Genomic DNA, 19748 nt, shown 5'->3' with positions numbered 1-19748 from the left:
CTGGATTTTGCATGTCACTAAAGTTATATAAGCCTTGCTTGTTCAATATTTAATGCAAATCTTGTTTGGGTCCCTATTTAAAGGTTAATTTGTTCAACCTCGGCCCGCGGCTTTTTTCCGTTTCAAATTTTGGCCCACTCTGTATTTGAGTTTGACACCCCTGCCATAGTGGATCTAACATAATAGCGAGAGTCCAGATCATCATCAACAAAGCATTGAGCAAACGGTGTGAACACTTTTGTACATGTGATCTGAGTTTTTTTTATATTCGAGAAATTTGCAAAAATGTCTATATTTGTTATTTTCTGTCAAAATAGGGTGCCAAATGTACATTGACAAAAAAAATGAACTCTTCATTTTAACAAAATTAAAACAAAAATAACTACCGTATTTGGATGATGACAGGAAGCATGGGAATCATACACAGTCGTCGGCCGTTTTAGTTTTGGAATTGGAATTCTTCGTTTTTCTCTGTAATGTTTTAATCCAAGATGTGTTTAATTTGTCTTCAAGATGTGTAAAAAAACAACTGCAAGCTTCATGTGGCCCCCGGTCCGCACCTTGGACACCCCCGTTCTAGAACCTTTGGTTTCATTTGCTGTGTTGTCGGTGTACACGCTCACTAGCCTCGTCCTTGCGGGAAGTAAGTCCAGCTTCAGTCTTGTTACAACTTTTATTTTGCAAAGTCACCACTTCCTGCCAACAAAGAAGGGTAATCAACATTTCCTGTTTGTTGTTTCTGTTCTCGGACTTTCTTAATGACACTTTATCTCTTCATCGGCATGTGTGCGACCACACCTGCGCTAATCAGTGCTAATGGGGGGCTTCTAGAAGGCGAACTAGTAGACTTTTTTTGGCTAAAGTTGGTTTTAGGTGAAGAATCAAATGCTTCGATAAAGTATTAAAAAGCTGTAAAAATATTCTTGCTAATTAATACAATGTAGAAACAGGCGTGTTGTTTACACACAAAGTAAATGCATCCTGACGTCAGAGGCGAAAGTCAGCCAAAGTGCACGTGCAGGTGTTTCCTTCTCTCCGCATCATGGTCACCATGTGTCAGGTCACTTATTCATCATCACCGCTAATGTGACCATTTAATGTCGGTATTGTATTCATTTACAGCAAGTATTGTGTTTAAGTGTTATATTTGTGTGTGCGTGTGTTGTGGCAATGCTGACTTAAAGGAGACATGGCTCTGTTTACACACTTTAGGGGACCTCTGACGGTATGGGGACCTAAAAACAGGTCCCCTAAAGGGAAAACTTTTTAAATGCTAGTCAGATCCATTCTGAAGATGCCTAAGTGATTTTTAAGCTTTGGCCAATAAAACATGTTTACTGCAAAGTAAACACGTTTAACATCTAATTTGAACTATATCCATCCATCCATTTTCTACCGCTTATTCCCTACAATCGAGCGGAGGGCGGGGTACACCCTGGACAAGTCGCCACCTCATCGCAGGGCCAACACAGATAGACAGACAACATTCACACTCACATTCACACTCTAGGGCCAATTTAGTGTTGCCAATCAACCTATCCCCAGGTGCATGTCTTTGGAGGTGGGAGGAAGCCGGAGTACCCGGAGGGAACCCACGCATTCACGGGGAGAACATGCAAACTCCACACAGAAAGATCCCGAGCCTGGATTTGAACCCAGGACTGCAGGACCTTCGTATTGTGAGGCAGACGCACTAACCCATCTGCCACCGTGGAACTTTTTTTTTAAATGGTCCTCAGTAGTCATGTACAAATTTGTGTGAATTATGCAAAATTATTGAAATTTGGTCCCCATGAACCATATTACCGTATTTCCTTGAATTACCGCCGGGTGTATAGTATGCGCCTGCCTAGAATTACTGCCGGGTCAAACTCGTTTCGCAAAATATTATTTTTACTAGCGCCTGTCTAGAATTTCCACCGGGTCAAACTCGTTTCGCCAAATAGTTAGCATATGCCTAGAATTTCCGCCGGGTCAAACTCGTCACGTCACGAGTGACACTTCACCTGTCATCATTTTCAAAATGGAGGAGGCTGATTTCAATCATTTGAAATCGCATAAAGGGAAAAAGATTAAAAGCTATTCAGTAGGATTTAAGGTCCAAGCTATTGAATATGCTAAAAAGAACAGTAAGCAGCTATGTTTTATTAATATACCGTAGCTGCGTGTGTCAAATATGAGTCATTAAATGACTCCCGCCTCCTGGTGGTAGAGGGCGCTAGTGATCCTTCTTGCGTCTACTCTGCTGCAGAAGAAGTGACAACAAGCAGCGTGTGTTTATTTTTTCCTCTCGCTTGCACTTTTAACATGGAGGATTACATATCTAAAATAAAGCCGTTTAAAACTGGAATTTCAATCGAAGCAGGAGGTAATAAAGGAAGATCTCCGTCGAGACAGAGCGACTTTTAAAACTGAAGAAAGATAAGGAAGACTTCTATAAACAAGTTATCGATGCTTTTGATCAGAAGGAGCTGCGCATGGACTTCATTTATAAGTAAAGTTAAGACCATAGTATTTTTTTTATTAAATGTGCTTTTCATGATGGTATCCTTACATCACACTCAAATTTATAAGCGCAGGCCTAAATTTACCGCATGCCTTTGGTAATCGCCGGAGTGAGAAGAGGTTTTAAATTAATTAGCGCCCCGGTGTCAATTCAAGGAGATAGAGTATGCCAAATTTTAGACATTTGGTCCCCATGAACCATATTAGGTCTTTTCCCCCAGGGTCCCCAGTAAGACTGAACAGCACATTACTTCATCAATCCAGAGATTTAAAGACGTGTATGAGCTAACTGGGCAGTGGACATTTCACCTCAGTTTTTTATGCCTCCACAACCTGTAGAAAGGGTGGTCCCCACAAGTCATGACCAAAAACTTGGTCCCCATTCCAAATGATAATGTGTGTGTGTGTGTGTGTGTGTGTGTGTGTGTGTGTGTGTGTGTGTGTGCGCGCACGTGTGTGTGTGTCGCTGCAGGTGTTAACAGACAAGAAGTCGGGATGTCCTGTCCTCACGTCCTGTCATTGTCCTCTTCCCCATCACTACACGTGTCCTCCTAAGTCAAGTCACATGACACTTGTTACCACTTAGATTGCTTTTAAAGAGCTTACATTTTCTTTCTATGATGTACATAACATGTAATGATGGCTTTCTCGGTCAAACAGCTCAAATTAAGCACAAAGCCAACTATAACCTGCTACCCAAGAATATACAACTTTTATTCTTATTAGTGATTCCCAAAGCCCAAAAAAAGTCTGCGGGCTATAGAGCTTTTTCATTTCGGGCTCCAGTACTCTGGAATGCCCTCCCGGTAACAGTTCGAGATGCCACCACAGTAGAAGCATTTAAGTCTCACCTTAAAACTCATTTGTATACTCTCGCCTTTAAATAGACTCCCTTTTTAGACCAGTTGATCTGCCGTTTCTTTTCTTTTTCTTCTATGTCCCATTCTCCCTTGTGGAGGGGGTCCGGTCCGATCCGGTGGCCATGTACTGCTTGCCTGTGTATCGGCTGGGGACATCTCTGCGCTGCTGATCCGCCTCCGCTTGGGATGGTTTCCTGCTGGCTCCGCTGTGACGGGACTCTCGCTGCTGTGTTGGATCCGCTTTGGACTGGACGCTCGCGACTGTGTTGGATCCAATTTGGATTGAACTTTCACAGTATCATGTTAGACCCGCTCGACATCCATTGCTTTCCTCCTCTCCAAGGTTCTCATAGTCATCATTGTCACCGACGTCCCACTGGGTGTGAGTTTTCCTTGCCCTTATGTGGGCCTACCGAGGATGTCGTAGTGGTTTGTGCAGCCCTTTGAGACACTAGTGATTTAGGGCTATATAAGTAAACATTGATTGATTGATTGATTGATTCTCATTTTAGAGAAAAATGTAATTTCAAACATTTGCACGCACGAACAACACTTAAGACCTTCAGTGTGTGGAAGTAAATGATGGAATGGACTAAGCAAAGAAATCAAACAATGTACTAATGTGATCCAATTCTAGAAACTTTTCAAACTGAGTGTTTACAACCATGATAAACATTCTGAATGTATTATACATCCATCCATTCATTTTCTATCTCACCATATGAAATGTAACTTACTTAACTAATTATTATTTATCAATCAATGTTTACTTATATAGCCCTAAATCACTAGTGTCTCAAAGGGCTGCACAAACCACTACCACATCCTCGGTAGGCCCACATAAGGGCAAGAAAAACTCAAACCCAGTGGGACGTCGGTGACAATGATGACTATGAGAACCTTGGAGAGGAGGAAAGCAATGGATGTCGAGCGGGTCTAACATGATACTGTGAAAGTTCAATCCATAATGGATCCAACACAGTCGCGAGAGTCCAGACCAAAGCGGATCCAACACAGCAGCGAGAGTCCCGTTCACAGCGGAGCCAGCAGGAAACCATCCCAAGCGGAGGCGGATCAGCAGCGCAGAGATGTCCCCAGCCGATACACAGGCAAGCAGTACATGGCCACCGGATCGGACCGGACCCCCTCCACAAGGGAGAGTGGGACATAGAAGAAAAAGAAAAGAAACGGCAGATCAACTGGTCTAAAAAGGGAGTCTATTTAAAGGCTAGAGTATACAAATGAGTTTTAAGGTGAGACTTAAATGCTTCTATTTGTAATGTTATTACTTATGGAATATATTGTAAAATACATTGAGAACAGGCAGTAAACAAGTGTCAGCAACGGCCATGTAAAAGAAAAGGGATCGGATTAAATACGCCCTGCTTCTTCCTACTCCTTTTCGAATATGTTGAATAGAGAACTTGGAAATTGTGATGCATGCATGTTCCAAGTAAACTCAAAAGATTTTGCATAGATTTTGTTTTCCAGCCGCTTTTTGTGGGCGGTCTTAGACTCTTCTGCCTGTCATTCTGGGGGCGGCATGGCGTAGTGGGTAGAGCGGCCGTGCCAGAAAGCTGAGGGTTGCAGGTTCGCTTCCCACCTATTGACATCCAAATTGCTGCCGTTGTGTCCTTGGGCAGGACACTTCACCCTTTGCCCCCGGTGCCGCTCACACTGGTGAATGAATGATTGGTGGTGGTCGGAGGGGCCGTAGGCGCAAACTGGCAGCCACGCGTCCGTCAGTCTGATGTAGCTTACCACCAGCAGGTGTGAATGAATGATGGGTTCCTACTTCTCTGTGAGCGCTTTGAGTATCTAATAATAGAAAATCGCGATATAAATCTAATCCATTATTATTATTATTATTATTATTATTTTTGTTGTACCGATTAGCACAGCCATAACAAATCCACTGACAGTTTTAAATTAGATAGATAGTACTTCACTGTGGCAGAGGGGTTAGTGCGTCTGCCTCACAATACGAAGTTCCTGCAGTCCTGGGTTCAAATCCAGGCTCGGGATCTTTCTGTGTGGAGTTTGCATGTTCTCCCCGTGAATGCGTGGGTTCCCTCCGGGTACTCCGGCTTCCTCCCACTTCCAAAGACATGCACCTGGGGATAGGTTGATTGGCAACACTAAATTGGCCCTAGTGTGTGAAAGTGAGTGTGAATGTTGTCTGTCTATCTGTGTTGGCCCTGCGATGAGGTGGCGACTTGTCCAGGGTGTACCCCGCCTTCCGCCCGGTACCAATAGAGACAACCGTTGCATCTAATAGAGAGCCAAATACTAGAGTCAGTGAACATTGCTCCAAAGTCAGGATTTTTGGTTGAGGTTGATTGGCAACACTAAAATTGGCCCTAGTGTGTGAATGTGAGTGTGAATGTTGTCTGTCTATCTGTGTTGGCCCTGCGATGAGGTGGCGACTTGTCCAGGGTGTACCCTGCCTTCCGCCCGATTGTAGCTGAGATAGGCGCCAGCGCCCCCCGCGACCCCGAAAGGGAATAAGCGGTAGAAAATGGATGGATGGATGGATAGTACTTTATTGATTCCTTCAGGAGAGTTCCTTCAGAATTATAAGTGTACGCTACTTTGTATTAGAAATGGCAACAACATAGGATCGAGTAAAAAGAAGGACCTCATGAACCTCACACAGTGTCATTTTGACTACGCCTGCACCTCATGGTTCCCCAGTATCCCCAAGCCGCTAAAAACGAAACTGCAAACTTTCCAAAATGCTCAACCTCCCATACAGGACTCGCCTAACTCAAGCCCACTTTAGGCTGGATTAGAGTTGAGGAAAGAGTACATCAAATTGCAATGTGCCTGGTTTTTAAAATCCTCAGAGAAAGTGTCCCCAAGTACCTGTGCGACTATTACACCAGAGTAAGTGATGCTCACAGGTACTACACCAGAGGGAGTTCCTCAGATCCCGTCCCTCCCCAAATTCAAGACTCTCATGGGAAAAAGTGCTTTCTACTATTTTGCCACCACACAGTGGAATGCACTTCCAACACATTAAATTTTAAAACTGCCATAAAATCATGGCTCAGCTCAACCTCTACCTGATCAGAACCTAAATAGATCCCCAGCAACTCTTTGAATCATCAGACAGGTTTATTTGTGGTTATAGTGTATATATATTTAGATGTGGTTATATATAGTGTACCGTATTTTTCGGACTATTAAGTCGCAGTTTTTTTCATAGTTTGACTTATACTCAGGAGCGACTTATGTGTGAAATTATTAACACTTTACCGTAAAATATCAAATATTATTTATCTCATTCACGTAAGAGACTAGACGTATAAGATTTCATGGGATTTAGCGATTAGGAGTGACAGATAGTTTGGTAAACGAATAGCATGTTCTATATGTTATAGTTATTTGAATGACTCTTACCATAATATGTTAGGTTAACATAGCAGGCACCTTCTCAGTTGGTTATTTATGCCTCATATAACGTACACTTATTCAGCCTGTTGTTCACTATTCTTTATTTATTTTAAATTGCCTTTCAAATGTCTATTCTTGGTGTCGGGTTTTATCAAATCCATTTCCCCCAAAAATGCAACTTCTACTCCAGTGTGACTTGTATATGTTTTTTTCCTTCTTTATTATGTTTTCAGCAGGTGCAACTTATACTCCAAAAAATACGTTTTATATATATATATATATTTATATCTGACTGTAGTGTATATAATAATATACATAATATATATATACATGATATATATGATTCCACGATGGCGCCCGGACAGTTCGAGATGCCACCTCAGTAGAAGCATTTAAGTCTCACCTTAAAACTCATTTGTATACTCTAGCCTTTAAATAGACTCCCTTTTTAGACCAGTTGATCTGCCGTTTGTTTTCTTTTTCTCCTATGTCCCACTCTCCCTTGTGGAGGGGGTCCGGTCCGAGCCGGTGGCCATGTACTGCTTGCCTGTGTATCGGCTGGGGACATCTCTGCGCTGCTGATCCGCCTCCGCTTGGGATGGTTTCCTGCTGGCTCCGCTGTGAACGGGACTCTCGCTGCTGTGTTGGATCCGCTTTGGACTGGACTCTCGCGACTGTGTTGGATCCATTATGGATTGAACTTTCACAGTATCATGTTAGACCCGCTCGACATCCATTGCTTTCCTCCTCTCCAAGGTTCTCATAGTCATCATCGTCACCGACGTCCCACTGGGTCATTATTGTCACCGGCGTGCCACTGGGTGTGAGTTTTCCTTGCCCTTATGTGGGCCTACCGAGGATGTCGTAGTGGTTTGTGCAGCCCTTTGAGACACTAGTGATTTAGGGCTATATAAGTAAACATTGATTGATTGATTGATATACACTAGCAGCCGCATTTTGTACCAACTTTAGACCGTATACATATGAAATGTGGCTGCCAATGGACGCTGACTGACCTTACACCAGGTTTTTGTTTGACCTTTCGATTGACTCAACCTTCAATGTCTGACGTGACAAAAGAAGTCGTACATAACAGGAAGTGGAGCAAGGCCAAAACCCTTTGGGCCAAAAAGAAGAAGTTAGACGGGATTAGGGAGTCGCTATCCAAGTTAAACAGCAGCACGCCCTAACCTTACGAAAGTTCCTTGTTTTTAAAAAGCGGAAGATCTTTGCGCTCTGGGTTCACGGTCCAGTGAAGGTGGGGACAAAAACCCAGAGCCCCCCAAGTCTCCATGTTGATGCAAAAGCATGTTGACAAGAGTGTCTGACCACTTCCTTCCCTCTCTGATCTATAAAAGCAATATACAAATATAATCATGATAATATAAACACTATTTGAAAGCAAGGTTCAAAGATAGGTGTGATTGCAGGAACAACTTCCTGTTCTACTTGCTGACATCAGCACAAACTCCATTTGATTTCTCTTTTCCTGTCTTATCTCCTCTGTGCTCGGACTTCCACTTCCTGTGTGTGATGCACAGCTTCCTGTTGGCACGAGAAGGGCGATAGCAGACTCATCCATTGTGCTTTTTTTTTGTTTTTATGAGTCCTTGTTGTCCCGGCAGCGAGACAACAACAAACGAACCATGTCCTCATCCACCATATCAGTCCACCGATCAACATCCAGCATATGTAGGCCGCGGCGGCCATTGTGTGCCTTCCTCCTTCCCACCACCTCAACATGTGGCGGCCATTGTGTGCCTTCCTCCTTCCTTCCTTCCTCCTCGATGTATACACACGTGCACAGGTCAGTGTGTTACAGCTGGCTTTGTTCCTCGTGAAATATACATTTTCACATGCAAAGACTGGATATTTACATTCAGAGGACATGTGTTAGCATAGCAGCTAGCATGGCGTTCACTCGTATTCCACGCAAAGAGACTATATTTCAAATAAACATCTTAGTAGTATATTTAAGTTTACATCACAGTCCGGCATTGACTATATCAGTGTTTTTCAACCACCCTGAGATAGAGTCTGGTGTGCCGTGGGAGATGATCTAATTTCACCTATTTGGGTTAAAAATATTTTTTGCAAACCAGTAATTAATAGTCTGCAAATAATTTGTTGTTGTTGAGTGTTAGTGCTGTCTGGAGTTCGGTAGAGTAACCGTGTAATACTCTTCCATATCAGTAGGTGGCAGCAGGTAGCCAATTGCTTTGTCGATGTCGGGAACAGCGGTAGGCAGGGTGCAGGTAAAAAAAAGTTGTCTAATGATTAAACCAAAAATAAACAAAAGGTGATTGCCCCTAAGAAAAACTAAAACTGAACTGGCTAGAAAGTAAACAAAAACAGAATGCTGGACGACAGCAAAAACTTACTGTGGAGCAAAGACGGCGTCCACAATGTACATCCGAACATGACACGACAATCTACAATGTCCCCACAAAAAATGATAAAAACAAATGAAATATTCTTGAGTGCTAAAACCATTTTTTCGAAGTAAAAAATGTGCTTTGGCTCAAGAAAGGTTGAAAAACACTGCTCTATATAACGCTAATTCATGTTGACGCTCACATGAATTGAATACATTGCTGCTAATGTCGTGGCTAGCAGCAAAGCCTTCTGTTTTCACTCATTATTTTCTCTCTGTCAGGCAGCCAATCAGGTGCTTAGTGTGTGATGTCATCACAGGTGAGGATGAAGTCGCCGTACCACGTTAACCAAATAGAATAGAAAGTACTTTATTGATCCCACGGGGAAATTCAGCACCACAGTTCACTCACGATAAACACTTAGGTAGTTTTTACATGTGAATAATATAAATACAGTCAATTATTCACATGTGAATAACATAAATACAGTCTATTATACAGCATTATACAACATTATTCACATTACATGTGAATAACATGAATACAGTCTAATATACAGCATTATTCACATGTGAATAATATAACTACAATATTATACAGCATTATTCACATGTGAATAACAAATACAGTCTATTATACAGCATTATTCACATGTGAATAACATAAATACAGTCTATTATACAGCATTATACAACATTATTCACATTACATGTGAATAACATGAATACAGTCTAATATACAGCATTATTCACATGTGAATAATATAACTACAATATTATACAGCATTATTCACATGTGAATAACAAATACAGTCTATTATACAGCATTATTCACATGTGAATAACATAAATACAATTTATTTTACAGCATTATTCACATGTGAATAATATAAATACAGTCTATTATAGAGCATTATTCACATGTGAATAATATAAATATAGTCTATTATACAGCATTATTCACATGTGAATAATATAACTACAATATTATACAGCATTATTCACATGTGAATAACAAATACAGTCTATTATACAGCATTATTCACATGTGAATAACATAAATACAATTTATTTTACAGCGTTATTCACATGTGAATAATATAAATACAGTCTATTATAGAGCATTATTCACATGTGAATAATATAAATATAGTCTATTGTACAGCATTATTCACATGTGAATAGCATAAATACAGTCCATCATACAGCATTATTCACATGTGAATAATATACAGTTTATTATACAGCATTATTCACATGTAAATACTATAAATACAGTCTATTATACAGCATTATTCACATGTGAATAATATAAATACAGTCTATTTTACAGCATTATTCACATGTGAATAACATATAATAATATAAAGTAATTGAACTTAAGACGGATCTCTTACTGATTGGCTCATTTTACTTTTGAAACCATTTGATGGGAAATCACGCTCACACGTGTCACGGTGGCGCCCCCTGCCGGTGTGAATAAGAAGTGCACCCCCCACACACACAAAGACCCATCCGTGGCGGAAATCACGGCCGCTTCTGACTGATCTGCACGCCTCTTTTTCACCTTCCTTCAGCATCCTTCCGGGACGCGTGCGCGCGCGTCGAGGTCCACGCACCCGCACGTTGTCCTCGCACGGCATGGCGGCAAACAGGTGCACGAGGAGCCGCACAGGTGAGACCCCTCCCCCCCCCTCACCTCCACCTGTGATTGACCCCTTTGTGATGCTTCTCTTCTTGTTTCCCCCTCTCCCGTCTTCTGCTGACGTCACTGAATGTTCCGGACCGGACCGCCAACAAGACACTGAGGTAAACACCGTGTGCGCGCGCGCGTGCGTGTGAGGGTGTCATTATTCCTGTTTGAAATGTGCCAACGTCTTTGTCTCCTCCATTACAAATATGTCTTCAACCTCCTATAGCAGACATGTTGGTCTCTTCTCTCACTCTTAGCATGTCAGCAAACATGTCATTTATATCCTAAAAAATATATTGAAAAAACATCTATAACATATTAAAAAAAAAATATTAGACCCAAGCATCTCACTACTACAGTACATCCTTTGTGTGTGTGTGTGTGTGTGTGTGTGTGTGTGCGCGTGTGTGTGCGTGTGCACACAAAAAGAGTAAAGTCAATATGTAACCCAAACAAGAAACTTTCCCCCTCAGGCTGTTGCAATGCATGATGGGAACATTTCCCTTTTCTTTCTTTGGCTGCATGTCACACTTATGCATTAGGAACACTCAAACATGTTATAACTACAGTGTAAATATGTAAGTAATGACAATATTTGTTATTTGAATAATTTACTCAATATGAATTATATAGAGGAATAGTTATAATTACAGTGTAAATATGTAATTTATGACATTTAATACTGTTATTGAAATTTACTCAATATAATATAAATTAATATTTATGACTACAGTACACATGTAATTTATGACATTTCATACTTTATTTCAATATACGGTAGTCAATATAATATAAATTATATACATTAACATTTATAACTTCAATATGTATTTTTCAACATTATTTGATACTGTATTTTTTAAAATAATCTACTCAATATGAAATATATGCAGCACAATTTGTACCTACAGTGTAAATAAGTATTTTATGACATTATTTATTACTGTATTATTCACATAATTTATTCAATATAATAATGATAAAAAGTAATATTTATAACTACAGTACACATATGTAATTTATGACATTATTTCATACGGTGTTATTTAAATATTATAGTCAATATATTAAGGATATAAATTATATTCATCAATATTTATAACTACATTATAAATATGTAATTCTGGACATCATGTCATATTTTATTATTTGAACTATCTACTTAATACAATGATAAAATAAATTATATTTAGTAATATTTATAAATGCAGTATAAATATGTAATTTATGACATTTAATACTGTACTATTCAAATAATGTACTCAATATAATAATCATAATATAAATTAATATTTTTAACTGCAGTATGAATATGTAATTTATGACATTTCTTTCATACTGTGTTTATTAAATATTATACTAGACATTGTGAGGGTCTGCTGGGAACGTCTGGCAGAGTCTCCTTTTTTGAGAAAGTTTCAATTCCCACCTCCGGAAGAACTTTGAACATGTCACGAGGGAGGTGCTGGACATTGAGTCCGAGTGGACCATGTTCCGCACCTCTATTGTCGAGGCGGCTGATTGGAGCTGTGGCCGCAAGGTAGTTGGTGCTTGTCGAGGCGGCAATCCTAGAACCCCTTGGTGGACACCAGCGGTGAGGGATGCCGTCAAGCTGAAGAAGGAGTCCTATCGGGTCCTTTTGGCTCATAAGACTCCGGAGGCAGTGGACAGGTACCAACAGGCCAAGCGGTGTGCAGCTTCAGCGGTCGCTGAGGCAAAAACTCGGACATGGGAGGAGTTCGGGGAAGCCATGGAAAACGACTTCCGGACGGCTTCGAAGCGATTCTGGACCACCATCTGCCGCCTCAGGAAGGGGAAGCAGTGCACTGTCAACACCGTGTATGGTGCGGATGGTGTTCTGCTGACCTCGACTGCGGATGTTGTGGATAGGTGGAAGGAATACTTCGAAGACCTTTTCAATCCCACCAACACGTCTTCCTATGAGGAAGCAGTGCCTGGGGAATCTGTGGTGGACTCTCCTATTTCTGGGGCTGAGGTCGCTGAGGTAGTTAAAAAGCTCCTCGGTGGCAAGGCCCCAGGGGTGGATGAGGTCCGCCCGGAGTTCCTTAAGGCTCTGGATGCTGTGGGGCTGTCTTGGTTGACAAGACTCTGCAGCATCGTGTGGACATCGGGGGCGGTACCTCTGGATTGGCAGACCGGGGTGGTGGTTCCTCTCTTTAAGAAGGGGGACCGGAGGGTGTGTTCCAACTATCGTGGGATCACACTCCTCAGCCTTCCCGGTAAGGTTTATTCAGGTGTACTGGAGAGGAGGCTACGTCGGATAGTCGAACCTCGGATTCAGGAGGAACAGTGTGGTTTTCGTCCTGGTCGTGGAACTGTGGACCAGCTCTATACTCTCGGCAGGGTTCTTGAGGGTGCATGGGAGTTTGCCCAACCAGTCTACATGTGCTTTGTGGACTTGGAGAAGGCATTCGACCGTGTCCCTCGGGAAGTCCTGTGGGGAGTGCTCAGAGAGTATGGGGTATCGGACTGTTTTATTGTGGCGGTCCGTTCCCCGTATGATCAGTGTCAGAACTTGGTCCGCATTGCTGGCAGTAAGTTGAACACATTTCCAGTGAGGGTTGGACTCCGCCAAGGCTGCACTTTGTCACCGATTCTGTTCATAACTTTTATGGACAGAATTTCTAGGCGCAGTCAAGGCGTTGAGGGGTTCCGGTTTGGTGACCGCAGGATTAGGTCTCTGCTTTTTGCAGATGATGTGGTCCTGATGGCTTCATCTGGCCGGGATCTTCAGCTCTCACTAGATCGGTTTGCAGCCGAGTGTGAAGCGACCGGAATGAGAATCAGCACCTCCAAGTCCGAGTCCATGGTTCTCGCCTGGAAAAAGGGGGAATGCCATCTCCGGGTTGGGGAGGAGACCCTGCCCCAAGTGGAGGAGTTCAAGTACCTAGGAGTCTTGTTCACGAGTGGGGGAAGAGTGGATGGTGAGATCGACAGGCGGATCGGTGCGGCGTCTTCAGTAATGCGGACGTTGTACCGATCCGTTGTGGTGAAGAAGGAGCTGAGCCGGAAGGCAAAGCTCTCAATTTACCGGTCGATCTACGTTCCCATCCTCACCTATGGTCATAAGCTTTGGGTCATGACTGAAAGGATAAGATCACGGGTACAAGCGGCCCAAATGAGTTTCCTCCGCCGTGTGGCGGGTCTCTCCCTTAGAGATAGGGTGAGAAGCTCTGCCATCCGGGAGGAACTCAAAGTAAAGCCGCTGCTCCTCCACATGGAGAGGAGCCAGATGAGGTGGTTCGGGCATCTGGTCAGGATGCCACCCGAATGCCTCCCTAGGGATGTGTTTAGGGCACGTCCAGCTGGTAGGAGGCCACGGGGAAGACCCAGGACACGTTGGGAAGACTATGTCTCCCGGCTGGCCTGGGAACGCCTCGGGAGATAGGGAAGTCTGGGCTTCCCTGCTTAGGCTGCTGCCCCCGCGACCCGACCTCGGATAAGCGGAAGATGATGGATGGATGGATGGATATACATTAATATTTTCAACTAAAGTATAAATATGTAATTTATGACATTTCTTTCATACTGTCTTTATTAAATATTATACTAGATATTGTAATAATATGAATTATATACATCGATATTTTTAACTTAAACATGTCATTTTTTGGACATTATTTGATACTGTATTTTTTTAATAATCAACTTAATATAATGTAAAATAAATTATATACAGTAACATTTATAACTACATATGTAATTTTTGACATGATTTGATACACCATCCATCCATCCATCCATTTCCTACCGCTTATTCCCTTTCGGGGTCGCGGGGGGCGCTGGCACCTATCTCAGCTACAATCGGACGGAAGGCGGGGTACACCCTGGACAAGTCACCACCTCATCGCAGGGCCAACACAGATAGACAGACAACACTCACACTCACATTCACATTCATTTGATACTGTGTTATTTAAACAATCTACTCAATATAATAATATGAATAATATACAGTAATATTAATGTGTGTGTGTGTGTGTGTGTTTGTTTGTAGGAAAAAGAGTATGTGGGTTTCGCCTCGTTACCCAAACAGCTGAACAGGAAATTTGTGAAGAAAGGATTTGACTTCACACTCATGGTGGCTGGTGAGTCTTCTTCTTGTCCACGCAGTGTTCCCCTTTAATACGCCTCCTCCTTGTGTGTGTGTGTGTGTGTGTGTGTGTTTGTTTGTGTGTGTGTGTGTGTGTGTGTGTTTTAGGTGAATCAGGTCTTGGTAAATCCACACTGGTTAACAGTTTGTTCCTCACTGATCTTCACAAAGACAGAAAACTTCTCAACGCTGAAGGTGAGTCCATAACTTGATGATTTCAACCAGTGACACTTTGTCCCAATACTTTTGTCTTGGGGTGCCCAAAAAGTGAAATTTTGCCCGTCTAAGCGTTTGATCTGCCCTCCCAAATGTAATACATATTCCCACTAACCTTTTAAGCAGACTAAGTGGCCCAATCTGATATTGGTATCTCATTATGGTCCATAATCATCACTAAAAAACGAGTATCGGCTTGCATCTGAACTTTGCAGTAAACGTTTGACTACAAGCAGTCTTGCAGCGTGTTTACTTGTGCAAAGCAAATGTCCTCCAATATGCACATAATGTGGGCTTCACGGGGGCAGAGGCGTTAGTGCGTCTGCCTCACAATACGAAGGTCCTGCAGTCCTGGGTTCAAATCCAGGCTCGGGATCTTTCTTTGTGGAGTTTGCATGTTCTCCCCGTGAATGCGTGGGTTCCCTCCGGGTACTCCGGCTTCCTCCCACTTCCAAAGACATGCACCTGGGGATAGGTTGATTGGCAACACTAAATTGTCCCTAGTGTGTGAATGTTGTCTGTCTATCTGTGTTGGCCCTGCGATGAGGTGGCGACTTGTCCAGGGTGTACCCTGCCTTCCGCCCGATTGTAGCTGAGATAGGCGCCAGCGCCCCCCGCGACCCCGAAAGGGAATAAGCGGTAGAAAATGAATGGATGGATGGATGCACATAATGTTGGTCTTTTCTGGTATTTTACAGGTAAACATGGTAGGCAGCTACACAACAGCTAAGCACACAATAGCACACAAGCTTCATGTACGTAACAAGTGTCCTTACTTGGACAATATAGTAGTCTAAACGGCACATTTGTCAATATAAACAACTATTAAATATTTATCTTTGCACGTGCAAAGTCTCCAAGGCAGAAAGTGTATTAAAAAGTACCCAGTAACAAACGTGTCCGCATCATTCAATTTACTCTGTCATGAGCTCAATTTAATAATTTTTTGTGAACTCTTTGGATTTAAAATGTCGGGTGTGTGTGTGTGTGTGTGTGTGTGTGTGTGTGTGTGTGTGTGTGTGTGTGTGTGTGTGTGTGTGCAGAACGCATCCATCAGACGGTGAACATCGTCAAGCACACGGTGGACATCGAGGAGGAAGGCGTGAAGCTGAGGCTCACCATCGTGGACACGCCAGGCTTTGGCGACGCCGTCAACAACACGGACTGGTGCGTGCGGCCGTGCACGTGACGCATGTTTAGCCACGGGTGATGTGCACGGCGTACAGTAGGACAAGATTCCGCGAGCCACACACCCCAGGCGAGCAGGTTGAAGCTAATGCTACTTGGGGACGGCGTGGCGCAGTGGGAGAGTGGCCGTGCGCAACCCGAGGGTCCCTGGTTCAAATCCCACCTAGTACCAACCTCGTCACGTCCGTTGTGTCCTGAGCAAGACACTTCACCCTTGCTCCTGATGGGTGCTGGTTGGCGCCTTGCATGGCAGCTCCCTCCATCAGTGTGTGAATGTGTGTGTGAATGGGTAAAATGTGGAAGTAGTGTCAAAGCGCTTTGAGTACCTTGAAGGTAGAAAAGCGCTATAAAAGTACAACCCATTTATTTATTTACTTTAGTGAGCGTGTTGCTGCAGGAGCCACCAGGACTTCCTGCTACAGTGCACACAAACCTTTTGGCCCCCGAGGGCCAAAATGAAAATGTGCGGCCATTTTAGGCATGAAATAGGCCACAAGTTGTTATATTTAGTAGCAATAACAATGATAGATGACAACGAGCTAGCCTTGTGAACGTGCCATCAATGATTGTGTGAACATCGAGGGCGTCCCAAACGTTTTCACTTCCGATACGATACTGATATTGATCCGACCCAACATCAGCAGGAAATATACATGTTTGTACAAATCCTGTTTCCATATGAGTTGGGAAATTGTGTTAGATGTAAATATAAACGGAACACAATGATTTGCAAATCATTTTCAACCCATATTCAGTTGAATATGCTACAAAGACAACATATTTGATGTTCAAACTCATAAACTTTATTTTTTTTTGCACATAATAATTCACTTAGAATTTCATGGCTGCAACACGTGCCAAAGTAGTTGGGAAAGGGCATGTTCACCTCTGTGTTACATCACCTTTTCTTTTAACAACACTCAATAAACGTTTGGGAACTGAGGAAACTAATTGTTGAAGCTTTGAAAGTGGAATTCTTTCCCATTCTTGTTTTATGTAGAGCTTCAGTCCTTCAACAGTCCGGGGTCTCCGCCGTCGTATTTTACGCTTAATAATGTGCCACACATTTTTGATTAGAGACAGGTCTGGACTGCATGTTGGCCAGGAAAGTACCCGCACTCTTTTTTTTACGAAGCCATGCTGTTGTAACACGTGCTTGGCATTGTCTTACTGAAATAAGCAGGGGCGCCCATGAAAAAGACGGCGCTTAGATGGCAGCATATGTTGTTCCAAAACCTGTATGTACCTTTCAGCATTAATGGTGCCTTCACAGATGTGTAAGTTACCCATGCCTTGGGCACTAATGCACCCCCATACCATCACAGATGCTGGCTTTTCAACTTTGTGTTGATAACAGTCTGGATGGTTTGCTTCCCCTTTGGTCCGGATGACACGATGTCGAATATTTCCAAAAACAATTTGAAATGTGGACTCGTCAGACCACATAACACTTTTCCACTTGGCTTTGATTGATTGATTGATCAGTCCATGTTAGATGATCTCGGGCCCGGAGAAGCCGGCGGCGTTTCTGGATGTTGTTGATAAATGGCTTTCGCTTTGCATAGTAGAGCTTTAACTTGCACTTACAGATGTAGCGACCAACTGTAGTTACTGACGGTGTTTTTCCGAAGTGTTCCTGAGCCCATGTGGTGATATCCTTTAGAGATTGATGTCGGTTTTTGATACAGTGCCGTCTGATGGATCGAAGGTCACTGTCATTCAATGTTGGTTTCCGGCCATGCCGCTTACGTGGAGTGATTTCTCCAGATTCTCGGAACCTTTTGATGATATTATGGAGCATAGATGTTGAAATCCCTAAATTTCTTGCAATTGCACTTTGAGAAACGTTGTTCTTAAACTGTTTGACTATTTGCTCACGCAGTTGTGGACAAAGGGGTGTACCTCGCCCCATCCTTTCTTGTGAAAGACTGAGCATTTTTTGGGATGCTGTTTTTATACCCAATCATGGCACCCACCTGTTCCCAATTAGCCTGCACACCTGTGGGATGTTCCAAATAAGTGTTTGATGAGCATTCCTCAACTTTATCAGTATTTATTGCCTCCTTTCCCAACTTCTTTGTCACGTGTTGCTGGCATCAAATTCTAAAGTTAATGATTATTTGCACAAAAAAAAATGTTTATCGGTTTGAACATCAAATATGTTGTCTTTGTAGCATATTCAACTGACTATGGGTTGAAAATTATTTGCAAATCATTGTATTCTGTTTATATTTACATCTAATTTCCCAACTCATATGGAAACAGGGTTTGGACTATTTTGTAGTGTGGAATGTTAGAAAAGGTTTGATGTAGTGAAACCAGTCAAACAGAGAACAATAGTAGGTATGAAAAACACTAACCTATTGTTGACCGTCTGCAATCCGTCTTAATGATCACAAAAAATGATTAAATTGAGCTCATGACAGAGTAAATTGAATGATGCGGACACGTTTGTTACTGGATACTTTTTAATACGTGTTCTGCCTTGGAGACTTTGTACGCGCAAAGATAAATATTTAATAGTTGTTTATATCGACAAATGTGCTGTTTAGTACTATATTGTCCAAGTAAGGACACTTGTTACGTACATGAAGCTTGTGTGCTATTGTGTGCTTAGCTGTTGTGTAGCTGCCTACCATGTTTACCTGTAAAATACCAGAAAAGACCAACATTATGTGCATATAGGAGGATATTTAGATGTTGACTGGCTGCCCAGCTTTGCACAAGTAAACACGCTGCAGGACTGCTTGTAGTCAAACTTTTATTGGAACGTTTAGATGTAATTCGATACTTGTTTTTTAATGATGATTACAGGCGAAAAATGTGATATCAATATCAGATGGGGACACCCTTATTTAGCTTAAAAGGTCAGTGGGAATATGTATTACATTTGGGGGGGTCAAATCAAATGACTAGACGGGCCAAATTTGGCCCCCGAGCCTCACTTTGGGCACCCCTTGACAAAAGTATTGGGACAGACAATCTCCTGTCAGTTGATGAATAGAAAGGCGACTCTTCCATGGACAAAAATACTCCTCAAGTCATTTAGTTGCCAAAAAACATGTTTTATTTGACATTTACTGGATGTGTCCCATTACTTTTGTCTATGCATGTATGTAAGGTAAGGTAAGGTAAGGTAAGGTAAGGTCAGCCTGTAGTGATGTTTACTGGCAACTTATTATGCACACACATGATAGTGCGTGCACTGTTAGTGTAACGTGTGTGTGTGTGTGTGTGTGTGTGTGTGTGTGTGTGTGTGTGTGTTCTGACTTACTGGGGACATGGCTCTGTTTACACAGTCACCTTTAGGGGACCTTTGACAGTATGGGGACAAAAAAACAGGTCCCCAAAAGGGAAACCTTTTTAAATGATTCTGAGGATCATCCATCCATCCATCATCTT

The 19748-nt window shown here is 42.4% G+C and overlaps 1 protein-coding gene across 1 annotated transcript in view; it reads left to right on the top strand.

Annotated features, from left to right (window-relative positions):
* Positions 1 to 14850: 14850 nt before the first annotated feature.
* The window catches only part of septin5b (septin 5b), a 25771-nt gene continuing 20873 nt past the window's right edge, over positions 14851 to 19748 (top strand). The window contains exons 1-3 of the mRNA XM_061876179.1: positions 14851 to 14937; positions 15051 to 15137; positions 16202 to 16325. Of these exons, the coding sequence (XP_061732163.1) occupies positions 14928 to 14937; positions 15051 to 15137; positions 16202 to 16325 (221 nt within the window). The 5' untranslated portion in view covers positions 14851 to 14927. The remainder of the gene's footprint in view (positions 14938 to 15050; positions 15138 to 16201; positions 16326 to 19748) is intronic.

This window comes from Nerophis ophidion, linkage group LG17 (assembly GCF_033978795.1).
Source record: "Nerophis ophidion isolate RoL-2023_Sa linkage group LG17, RoL_Noph_v1.0, whole genome shotgun sequence".
NCBI lineage: Eukaryota > Metazoa > Chordata > Actinopteri > Syngnathiformes > Syngnathidae > Nerophis > Nerophis ophidion.
This window is presented reverse-complemented; position numbering and strand designations above follow the sequence as displayed.